Source organism: Kogia breviceps, chromosome 5 (genome assembly GCF_026419965.1).
Source record: "Kogia breviceps isolate mKogBre1 chromosome 5, mKogBre1 haplotype 1, whole genome shotgun sequence".
Taxonomy (NCBI): domain Eukaryota; kingdom Metazoa; phylum Chordata; class Mammalia; order Artiodactyla; family Physeteridae; genus Kogia; species Kogia breviceps.
In genome coordinates, this window is record NC_081314.1 from 124,887,756 (window position 1) to 124,900,329 (window position 12,574).

Consider the following 12,574-nt stretch of genomic DNA (forward strand, 5'->3'; position numbering starts at 1 on the left):
ATATCATGCTTCCTTGACATTGAGGTATTATCTTTTTCTCTTTCTGATTGGAATAGATAAGAGGACCGTGTGGGTTAGAATGATACATTTCTAATATGAAAAATCATATTTAAAGTTTTATTTATATAAGTATGACTTTGCATATGAAAGTTATCTCAAATTTTCTATTTTATATAGTGATGAGATTTTGCTACTTTTAAGATATTGAGCCTATGAAACTATGTTACTTTCACCTGTAAAATTTTTTCTTCTTGACCACTTATTGATGAATAGAACATGCTGGCAGAAAGGATTATGAAGACAATCTGTTTTATTAAATGATTGCAATATCAAAATAGCAAGATGTTGCTAATATTTGGTATCTATAGCAATTATTTATCAAACCAGCAGTGATTTTAATGATTATAATGTTGTTTTGCACGAAAAGGTTTCATATAACAGATGGGAAGGGAGTGGGACACATACAAAATGAAGTGAGACAATTATTTTTAAACAACACTGTGAAGCCCAAATTATTGTGTTCATGTGGTATTTTATCCATCCCTAGCCCCACCATTATTTCCAAGCTTCAGTTCTGGTATCAGAATTTTGTTTGGCAAAAGTGTTTAGAACATACAGCCAAAATAAAGAGAGAGAGAGAGAGAGAAAGAAAGAGAGAGAGGCTAAGTTTATACCTAATAGTATTTGTTGATGATCTATTTATGCAATGTTAAGAATCAGTCAGACACCAGTGAAGCAAAGGTGAATTAGATCCAGAGTTTGGTGTCAGGAAAACTTCTTGTCACAATTCTGTGGCCAATACTATTACATGGGAATGCATGGTAATTTCCTGTTTTTGTTTCAATTTTGAGTGTTATTCTATCTCTTAAACTGAATGCTTCCTTGAAGGTTTTTCCAGCTCACAATCTCTTCCCCAAAGTCTTCTATCACTTAATCCTCTCATTTACTACTTTTAGGGGCACATGGTTATATATTGCTTTTAATATTTATTAGTTTGTTAATTCATTAATATTATATATTGTTTCATGTATCAATGGTTATTGCCACATCTTACATTTCTTGTGCAGTGCTTTGTATGTAGCAGATATTTATAAAATTTGAATGAATGCTTGAAATATTGAGGAATATATGTATAACCCATACATGCATCTAAACATGTTAATACACCTGATGGTAAGTATAAATTAGCCTTTTGGTAGGATGTAAGTGCACATTCAATATGGTGGCATGGGAAAGTATGACAATGTGATTACTCTCCTCCTCTTAATGGCTGCTCATTTGTCATACATTCTCAAATGCCAGTCATTTGTCTTTAAAGCTTTTGAGTTGTTAAAGACACTCATCTGAAAAGTCAGTTTTTGTTTAACTTAAAGATTAGAAGCAGGGGCTTCCCTGGTGGCACAGTGGTTGAGAGTCCGCCTGCCGATGCAGGGGACATGGGTTCGTGCCCCAGTCTGGGAAGATCCCACATGCTGCGGACCGGCTGGGCCTGTGAGCCATGGCCGCTGAGCCTGTGCGTCCGGAGCCTGTGCTCCGCAACGGGAGAGGCCACAACAGTGAGAGGCCCACGTACCACAAACAAGACAAAACAAAACAAAACAAAAAGATTAGAAGCATAAAAATATATAATTTTTGGAGTAAAATCAAATTTGGATAGGTTGCCAACTGATTTGCTGATGTGAATATGGGCAGAATTTCAAGTGTGCTTGGCACAAAAGGGGAAATGGAAAAAGTGCTGTTTCATGATAAAACAAAAACATCTATGAGGTTCAACACAAGCAAAACTGTACAGCTAGATGAGCTTCCTACCACCATAATCCAAAAACAAAAGGGACGTTTTTGCATCAAAACTACAGTGTAGTGAAAACATCCCAATAGAGGGACAATAGGTAATGGATGTTTCATATCATTTATCACTACACACACACACATTTCGTTTGTTTGTTTATTTTGGTCAGATCCCATAGTCTGAAAGTGGTATGAAGTTATTGTCTCCTTTGACATTATAAGATGGTTGATAATGTACCTTTTGCTTCTGAAATGTCATGTTTCAAATTTGAGTTAAGAGCACAGGTAGATACACGCTCTGTTTTGTTCCTTTGAGATAAAAGATTCCATAGAACATTGGAAATCCTGGTCATTGCTCTTGCAAGGCCTTACAAAGGCACCATTACAGGACAAAAATCTTTTGTGTGATCTAGGTATATTCAAAGTCCAGACCAAATCATTATTATTCAGTTATTCTGAAAATAGCCTTGGTGGGTTTCAGGCTTAAGTAAACTCCTCTTGAGATCTTAGCATCACTCTCATGAGAAGGCTATGAGAATCTTAAGGCTTCTTCCCAAAAGACTATAGGCCATGCTACATGGCTAATACAGCATTAGTTTGTATTAAATTGAAAACAAAATAGAAATCAGCACTTTGATTATTATCCAAAATGAAAATTTAGTAAAATTATCATAAACAAGATGCATAACAAAGTAATTTCATTGTGAATTTTTATATAATATGTAATATTTTACTAGTTTCCATTTTACTTATATGTTAAAGGTTTTGATTTTCAGTGAAAAAAATAATACTAGGGCAAGATAATAAAAAAAAAAGTCAGAGAGAGATCTGCCTGAAAATAGTATAACTTAGTTAGGAAAAATACATGTTAAAGGTTACTTACTAGGAAGTTCTGGCAGAGGAGTTGGGACCAAAGTTGGTTCTGGATAAAGACTCACATTGCAAATCCCATATGTTAGGCTAATGTCATCCAATGCTATATCACTCAGGAACTGGTTTTTAAACGCATTAAAAGCAACCTGTAATTCATAGAGGCACATAAAACAATTCTGCTTTAATCTTTTCTGATTGATTCATCTTGTGGTCCAGTATTCTCTGGAGAATCCATACTGCCATGCCCAAGTAAATGTGGACAAGTTATCGCAAAGTGAACTATTGCTTTTCAGTGTCCTTCAGCTGAGCCCAGCTTCCTATTATGTGCTCATACTAGTCTAAATTTTCACTAGTGTCTTCTTTCTTTGTTAGGCGGCATTGTCACAGTTTCTGTCTCTCTTTCTTTCATGATATTGTCATGCTCCATTGCACTCTGTCACATATACACATCATCTGGCAGGGGAGAGCAATCTTATTCTAGGTTCTTTCCCCAACAATATTAAAAATCCATGTAGCTGTCTGCCTTCTTAGAGCATACAACCTTGAAGAGATGACACACTGTTTAGATAATTTAAATGAGAGAAGAAGGAAACAAGAGAAAATATGAGTATGATATAGTTGTTCAGGGCCAGCTGGTACTGGTCATAGTTCACCCAGGAAGCTGGTGTGGGATATATTGTGAGGGTTATGCTCAGAGGCCACCAACCCAGACTTGGGAGAAATGTCCAGTGCTCAGATGAAACAAATTAGGTTCTTAAGAACAGTGAGTATTTTTAACTGGACTTTCCTGAATCCTCTCCTGTCTGGGAAACGAAAGACATTAACCGAATACCTGATATGCTAATTACTGTGCAAGGCACATCGTATACATTGTCTTATTTACTTTTCCCAGCACTAATGTACAGTCATCCATTCACTCATTTGTTCATTCATTCCACCTACTTCATGATAGACACTGTTCCAAATAATTGTCCTCTCCCTTTCATGTATGCACAAGCAGAATGTCAAAGATACTAAAGTAACTTGTTCAAGATTTCACAACAAAGTGGCAAAGCCAAGGTGCAAATATCTGTAGAACTCGGTGCTCTCACACTGCCTGATGAGCGAACTTTGAAAAAGTGCATGCAGTTTTATTACTTTTAAGAAACGCTTGGTGAGTTGAGCCAGATTTGGTCACGACAATACTTAGCTCCCTGATTCTGCCATCTCTTTGTTCCTTCGTGTTCCGTTTTCCTTTACCCTTCCTTGAATTATCAGAAAACAAAGGTGGAGAAGAAAACGTCACAGAAGTATAGAATCAGAAGAAAGAGGATAAGGAAAAAGGAAAGGAAGAAAAAAAAGAAAGATGGGAGGAATACAGATGAGGGTCATTGATTGTCACCTGCCTTTTATCAAGTCACAGGAAAGCACTGAAGCTTCACTGATGACAGTGTCTGTCCAAATATACATCTTCTGAAAGTTATATTCTCTTGTCTGAAATTACCCAATTAAAACATTGTTAATTTGGTCAAACGATTAGCCTGTATTAGCCTACACTTTATTTTTAAAAATTAATTTATTAATTTTTGGCTGCATTGGGTCTTCATTCCTGCACACAAGCTTTCTCTAGTTGTGGCGAGTGGGGGCTACTCTTCCTTGTGATGCGTGCGATTCTCATTGGGTGGCTTCTCTTGTTGCGGAGCACAGGGTCTAGGCGTGTGGGCTTCAGTAGCTGTGGCTTGCAGGCTCTAGAGTTCAGGCTGCGTAGTTGTAGCGCATGGGCTTAATTTCTCCTGGGCATGTGGGATCTTCCCAGATCAGGGCTTGAACCCGTGTCCCCCGCATTGGCAGGCAGATTCTGAACCACTGTGCCACCAGGGAAGTCCCTATCCTACATCTTACTTGCAAACACCCTTAGGAAAAGAACACGAGAAGCTGTTACATGAAAAATTAATTCACCCTAATGTAAAATAAATGATCAGAGACTTCCCAATGAGACGGCTCACAGAATTTGTTTCTAAAGGAAAGATATGTGATTAAGTCAGAGTGGGGCAGGGTGGATGGATTCTGGTGGGTGTGGATGTTCTAACAGGAAAAGATGATTCCCCAGAAAAGTGCAGGGATGATCTAGGTGGTGTATGTGAAAATTTGCAAGACTAGTTAGGCAGGGGACATAGGAAAACACGGTTGGCTTGTGCTAGAAAGTTGCTGAAGAAAGCTGAAATATGCTTCAAGGTTTCTATGACTTTTATGGCTCATTATAAGTAGTACTTTCATGTAGTAAATTGTTCCTCAGTAAATGGTTTTTAATAAGTCAATGAATAATTGAAAATAGAGGTGCTCAAACATAATAAAGGAGGAAGATTAGGAAAGTAAGGTGACTTGGCTATACCCAGAAAGTAAATTAATTTTTTCACCATATCACCATAAACTGTAAGTGTACCACCATTTTTATAATACAAATACATGATTATAAAGCATTTTGCCAACCTTAAATTCCATTGTTTCATTTAATGTTACTTGTCCATAGTTCCAATTTTCTCCATAATTTCCTTCCTTTTGGAAAATTCTCTTCTCCATGTTTTCGTCACTGCTGATATTAATGCTTAGGTTACAGACATTTTCACCATACATATAATACCTAGTTTGGAAGCAAGCAAAAATGAATGGATTCCTACAACATTAGAATATATATATTTTAGGCTTCTTCTAAACCCTTCTAAACTCAAATACCCCCTTTTTTCTTGGGTGAGGGAGTTGCTAGAGAAAAGGAGGGAGTTTCCCAGTATTTTGCTTCTTTATCATCTGGAAAAGTAATGTCTAATACATTAAAACTTGAGACAACACCTTAGTAAAATTTGAGCCTGGCAACGTTACTCATTAAATAAGATGTTACTTAACATGTGTCTATAACATACCAGAAACTAAGGCAGACTGGTTCCAAAGTGGGGTCTAAAAGGAGACTTAAAAGTCTTACTCTTTCTTGTCTCCCTCCTGGTCCAGTTGGGGTGGAAATGTAAAATCCTGTAAAAACAACAAAAATTGTTTACTTCACTTAACTATTAGCATTTTCATTGTGTGAGCTCTATCATTCATAAGCAGGAAAGCACACCTTTCAGATGAAAATATAAGGAAATATATTTAGGTACAGTGGAAAGGACAATGGAGTGGAAGCCAGAAGACAGCTTCCATAACCAATTGTTATTTAAGAAAATCACTTCTCAACTCTGGACTTCCCAATAGCCTTGAGTTGGAAGGATATATCAAAGTCTGAGTTACTATTAGTCCACATGACTTTTTCATCATATTATTATGTCCAAATACCACTTTAATTCCAATTTATTAGATGTTTTGATTAATTCACTCCTTTAGAGACAATCTGTCCATTAAGATATTAAATTATGCTGGTGGACTGACGCATGACATAGGCAAGTAGTTAAATACAAATTCGAAGGCAAAGTTAAGTGTTTCAAAGATGGTCAGTTTTTTATTCCATTGCCTATACTGTGTTTCTCTAAATAAGAAGTGACCTGATTTTACAACGGTCTTATCTTCCATATTCCTTTGAATGATAACTATTCAGATCACAGAGGAGCAGGAAACATGCTAATCCACATAAAAGCTTTCTAAATAGCTCAAGCCACTGCATAAAGTGCTTTCTGGTCTGGAATTCATTCTTGCAGCCAATGATTTGAGTCATCTGAAGTGTGGGAAAAGTTGTTGGGATGAGACCTCTTGAACGTTTTCTTAGGCAGATTTAATTTTTTAATTTTTAGTCTGCAGCTCATTTATTATGACAGAAAGCAGGAATCATGAAACCAAATATGATGTAAAGTAAATGAAATATTGGATAAATTTAATTTTATTGGTATGTCATTTTTTATGAAATGCTGAAATTTAGTGTTTATTTGAAAGCAATCATCTTCTCTCTTGTGCTTTCAAACAGAAGTGTTTCTTTGTTTTTTGTTTTTTTGCGGTACGCGGGCCTCTCACTGCCGTGGCCTCTCCCGTTGCGGAGCACAGGCTCCGGACGCGCAGGCTCAGCGGCCGTGGCTCACGGGCCCAGCCGCTCTGCGGCATGTGGGATCTTCCCGGACCGGAGCACGAACCCGTGTCCCCTGCATCGGCAGGCGGACTCTCAACCACTGCGCCACCAGGGAAGCCCCAGAAGTGTTTTTTTTTAGGACATTTTCATAATTCCAAAGAGAAACCCATGCCCAACTGCAGGCACTCCCCATTCCTGTCACCCTTCTCCCAGCCTCTTGCAGCCACTAATCTACTTTAGACCTGTAGACTTGCCTATTCTGAATAGTTTGTGTAAATGGAACCATGCAACATATGGTCTTTTGTGAATGACTTTTATTTAGTTAGTGTTTTCAAGGTTCCTCCAGGTTGTAATGTACTAGTGCTTCATTACCTTTTATGGCAGGATAATATTCCATTGTAGGCATATACCACATTTTAAAATTTATCCATTCACCAGGTGGAGGACATTTAAGTTTTTCTGCTTTTTTGGATATTTTGAGTCATGCTGCTATCAACTTGTTTTTATAAGGATGCTCATTTTCATTTCTCTTGAGTATGTACCAGGAAGTAGAATTGCAGGGTCATGTATTTAACTGTATTAATCATGTTAAACTCTATGTTTAACCTTTCAAGGAGCTACAAGACTGTTTTCCAGAGTGACCACACCATTTTACATTCCCCTCAGCATTATATGAATATAAGCTAACCCTTGTTATTGTCTGTCTTTTTGATTATGGCCATCTTAGTAGATGTGAAAAGTAACAAATTGTAGTTTTGATTTGTATGTACCTAATGACTAATTTAATGATCTTTAATTTAATGATGTTCAGAATCCTTTTATGTCATTGGCCATTCATATATCTTCTTTGGAGAAGTGTTCAAATCCTTTGGCCATTATTTGTCTCTATTATTGAGTTTTGAGAGTTCTTTCTATATTCTGGATAAAATTTTCTCACCAGGGAATATGATTTTCAAATATTTGATCAAAACATAAAATTTTCAAATAGTTTATCCCATTCTGTGGGTTATTTAAAAATTTTTCTGATGGTATCCTTTGAACCACAAACCTTTTATATAGAAATTTTTATAGTCAGTGCTATGTACAAAATTCAGACCCGTTTATTTATAGCATGCAGAGTAAGGACAAGACACAAAGAAAAATGCTAGTAGAAGTGCCAATAGATATATCAATGCATATTTAGATCAATGAGGCAAAAGTTATTCAGAATGAGTATTTTATCAAGGTGAAATCATCATCAAATATCTTACTAAATGTAATATATGCACATCATTGGATTTGGATTACAAAAGGTAAAATAGAAATGAATGTGTATTTAATATTTTATAGTATTAACATACTACTTATACTCTGTATAGTGCTGTGCATTTTTGTTTGTTTGTTTGTTTTGTTTTGTGGTACGCAGGCCTCTCACTGTTGTGGCCTCTCCCGTTGCGAGCACAGGCTCCAGACGCACAGGCTCAGCAGCCATGGCTCACGGGCCCAGCTGCCCCGCGGCATGTGGGATTTTCCCGGACCGGGGCACGAACCCGTGTCCCCTGCATCGTCAGGCGGATTCTCAACCACTGCACCACCAGGGAAGCCCAGTGCTGTGCTATTTCATGAGTACTTATTTTAGCCATGTAGTTAGTGTTCAATTATTCAACCCAATAAAAAGTAGTATAGATACAGAAGACATATTCCAGAATTGACTATCTAAATGCCCAACTCCAAGTCCCTTTTGAGTTGCTTAGAGTACAGTTCTAGAGGAAATAATTAAAATGTCACTGAATGCCATGAATAAGTACTGAAATGGCTACCCTATTCAGAAATATTTCTAGTTAGCAGCAATTATATAACTTAAACACACATCATGCTCCTATTTATGTTTGGCCATGTTCACAATCAATTAGTTATAATTAGGAATATTTTGAATTTATTGTTTACCCATTAAACAATAATAAATTTGGGGTTTTCAGTCCAATTAAGGTATCATGATGTTATGAGCTTTGTATCATGGTTTAGATAAAAAATTATGTGGACTGTAATACCTTATGAATTTTGCATAAATAAATTTTAAAAACACCGTACACTAAGTATCAGATAGAATTGTGTATTTTAGAATAAAGTAAAATGATATATTAAATTATTATTCCAATGAAATGAGCTAAATTCTTTAGTTAACAGATTAGAAGAGAAAGGAAATTCTTCATAAAATTATGAATTTCAAGAGTAGAGAATTATAGTTGACATAAAAATTTACTTAGTCCAACTACCCACTGTCCTTAAATTTCATCCACAATATTTTGCCTATGGGGGTCACTTGACCTCTGTTTAACATATATCTGATGCAGCAGGAATCATTGCATTTCAAGGCAGCCCATTCCATTTCAACATGATTAGAAAATTCATTCTTTTTTAAGAATAAGTTATTGTGCACCTATTGTTTCTAATTTTGCCTCCTGGACTCATTAGGATAAGACGAATTTATGGTAGCTCTACAAATATGTAAAGGCCACTATTATGACTCTCTTGGTCTTCTCAAGATTATCGGTCCTTTTTCCCTTCAATGATTTTAATGTGGTGCAATTTCAGTTTGCTTCTTCATCTGATAAGTTCTCAATAGTTGTACATCCAGTTGGTTGTACTCAGAACCAACTCAGAATATGGAAACTAGAAGTCCACACAATATTTCTGCTGGAGTATTTCACCAGGTGGAGGAGTAGGAACTCATAAAACTTGGGACTAAGACTTAAGTCATCCCATAATAGTCACTATCTATTTCCAAGTGTGTCTTGTAGTACTCTGACTCCCCGTGAGAATTCTTCATCACTTACATCATTGTTTAATAATGCTTCCTTCTGTACAATCTAATCTGTCCCTATTCAACATCTTTCACCATCTCTTTGTTTCCTACTAAACCAACAAATTCACTGTGATGTTTGAGGCCTCTGTGCTATGACTTCACTATCCTTTTCTAGCCATAGTTCTTATAATTCATGTATTAATATTGACATGCAGCACTTCTACAAAATTAGATTTTTAAAATTTTTCCATCACCGAGAAATTTTATAACTCTCGGGGTCTTTTTTTCTGTTCTCCTGTCCTTTTAATTCTCCTTACAATTGTACCTGTCAATATCCTACAAATTTTTTGAGGTCATTTAAATCAAATTAGCATCTCCTTCAGAAAACCCTTCTTGGTCTTTCCAACTAGATATAACCCCTCCTTTGGAATTCTCAGTTGCACTTGTACTTCTCTGACGTCACTTAGTGTATTCCGTTGTGTATTGTATTTATGTTCACATGTGACTTTTAAAACTTGCTAGAAATTTGGAAGAAAGAAAGACAAGGTACATTTTTGAATTCTCTGTATAGATTAGCTGAATACTGTTTAATATATTCTTGTTACACTAATTCGACTGGCTATTTTAAATTTTGAATTTATTAAAGTACTGCACAAAATAAATGATTAAATAGATATTTTCCATAACCATATGGGGAATTATATGGTTAAATGATAATTCCTTTTAAAATCCATCAGCTTTCTTGAAATATCTTTGAGAGCTCTTGGAATTAATCGCAGAGTCAGCTTCAAACCCAGAACATTTTGTAATTTAAGCATTCAGTGAGCCTTTGCTGTGAGCCATAAGGTTTCTCTTACAACTTCTACCTATCCCTTTTTCTGCTTATTTCCCCATGAACTGAACCTAACCTCTGCCTCCAACAGCCCAAATAAAAAGAAGTGCTGGACATATGCTGATGCTGATGTAGGGACAGCAGAAACTGCAGAGATGGCAGAACTTTCTGGAAACTTGGAGGTCCCTCTCAAGAAGAAAATAAGCTTATATAAATCACTTTGTGAGTTTGTGGGTGCACATAAAGTTAATTGAATCTGGTAGATAAATATTGAAAGGTTTAGATTGGAGAATGGTGCAAATTCAGTCAGATTCTATCAACATTAAAGAGTAATATTATTTTCTGAAATTCAACATCACAGGAAAGATAAGGAAATAAGGACATTTTTACTTTAAAACACTAAAATTCTATTTATTTTAGAATAAGTTTATAAGCGAAATAAAATGCAGATATCCAAAAGACAATATACTTTTGAAAATTGAACAGTAGTATTCAGAACAATATCACAGCCAATTTGTTTCTGTTGAATATATCTGTGGCATGAAAAAATAGTTATAATACCTAACATTTATAAAGCATTTTTCATATGCCAGGTGTTTTCCTAAGTTTCTTTCCAACATAATAATTTAATGTTCATAACATGCCTCCAAAGTAAGGTTCTTTTATCATCGACCTACTTTCCAGATGAAGGAAGTGAGATAGTAGAGAGATAACTTGTCTAAATGGCAGAGCTCAAATTTAAACCTAACTATGATTTCAGGGTCTCTATTTTAATGATCTTTACTACTACACTATGCTAGCCCCCAGGTGTTAGAACAATTATGATTTCACTGAGAAAGGCCAACAAAAAATGCTTTCTTTGGCTCCGCTAGCTCTTTTGTGACTCCTCCATTTCTTAAGTTTTCACATGTTACTAACCTCATTTTCCCTGGACATTCTGAAAAAATGGGCCACTGCTGAGCACCCCAAGATGCTGCCCTGTATCAGGGCCACCGTCTCCGCCAATTCCCTTTGTTTCTGAGAAGTCCAGAGAAACTGAGCATTGACAAAACAGAGATTCAGGAGCCAGTACTCCACTAGGAGAAACTTCTTCAGAAGGACTCCGAAAGTTAAGGGACTTAGGTGTTCTTCCCTAAAGCAATGTTAATTCAAAGTTTATCTGTTTCATATAGACTTTCCTGTCATTTAAAGTGAAGGGAAAAAACCAAAAAACCCTGCATGGGTAAGAGGAACAGCGGGAGAGATTTAATTCCCTTCCATCTCAGAGGCAGAATGTTCTGACACATAAAAAAGCAGGCTGGAAGAAAAGTGCCCCTTGCGGGGGGAATGACTGGTAGGTTATGAAATCACTGGTATGAGAGTTGGTAAGGACCTATTAAGGCCTCTCATCCGTTCTCATTACACTGCTGCCTCTGGTGGGCTCTGAACTGCTCTAACTCATCTCATTTTAAATAACTCCTGCTACAGGACTTTCTCCTGAGACTCCATTTCCAACCCAACTATTTAAAACCTCAACCTGACATTCAACCTCTTTCACTTTGGTCAGTTTCATTTTATTTCTTTCGTTATTTAATCTGTTGGCAAGCTGAAACCATTTTTCTCCTGTAACATACTTATAGTCTTCAAATATCAGTGGAATTATTTTTATCTCTTATTATGGTGACATAAAAGGAGAAAATGATAATTTGAACATCAAAGATTTCAGCTACGTAAAAGCTATCTGCCATAGTCAGTAGATATAAATGCTTTCTGCACTTTCCTCTAACTACCCGTGTCAAAGTGTGGTAGAGACATTTCTTTTTTTATTACAGTTAAGGAAAAAAATTGGTCAAATTATTTGACTGTTTTAGGTCAGGATTCTTTAGAGGGTTGGGTGATTATCACTTGGGGTTAGTCTTCAGCTGTGGAGATTACTAATTTATCCATAGAGGATCAGGTTCTGGAAATCACTTACTCAAAAGAGATAAATTATGTATGAGACGATGCATGCCATATTTTTCAGTATTAAACATGTAGGTCTAATGAGATTGGCCATCTATGCAGTGCACGTTTTTTGTCTATAGGTCCACACTGGTAACTAGTTTAGCAGGATCCTGTTAACTTTACTTTCAGATTGTATCCAGAATCTGACCTCTTCGCACCATATCTGAGAGTCCCATGGCCTCTTTTCTGGATTAGGTGATAGCCTTTCACTGGTCTCTCTGACAACACCTTGCCCTGCCATAAAATATTCTACCAGTCACTGTGAATCCTCTCATTCCTACACTTAAAC

The 12,574-nt window shown here is 36.4% G+C and overlaps 1 protein-coding gene across 2 annotated transcripts in view; it reads right to left on the reverse strand.

The window, feature by feature from the left end:
* Positions 1-12,574, reverse strand: part of TMPRSS15 (transmembrane serine protease 15) — a 148,886-nt gene that overhangs the window by 78,873 nt on the left and 57,439 nt on the right. For both annotated transcript variants that reach the window (XM_059063874.1, XM_059063873.2), the window contains 3 exons: positions 5,559-5,664; positions 5,131-5,281; positions 2,672-2,807 (listed from right to left, as the gene is read on the reverse strand). In XM_059063874.1, coding sequence (XP_058919857.1) covers positions 2,672-2,807; positions 5,131-5,281; positions 5,559-5,664 — 393 coding nt within the window. The remainder of the gene's footprint in view (positions 1-2,671; positions 2,808-5,130; positions 5,282-5,558; positions 5,665-12,574) is intronic.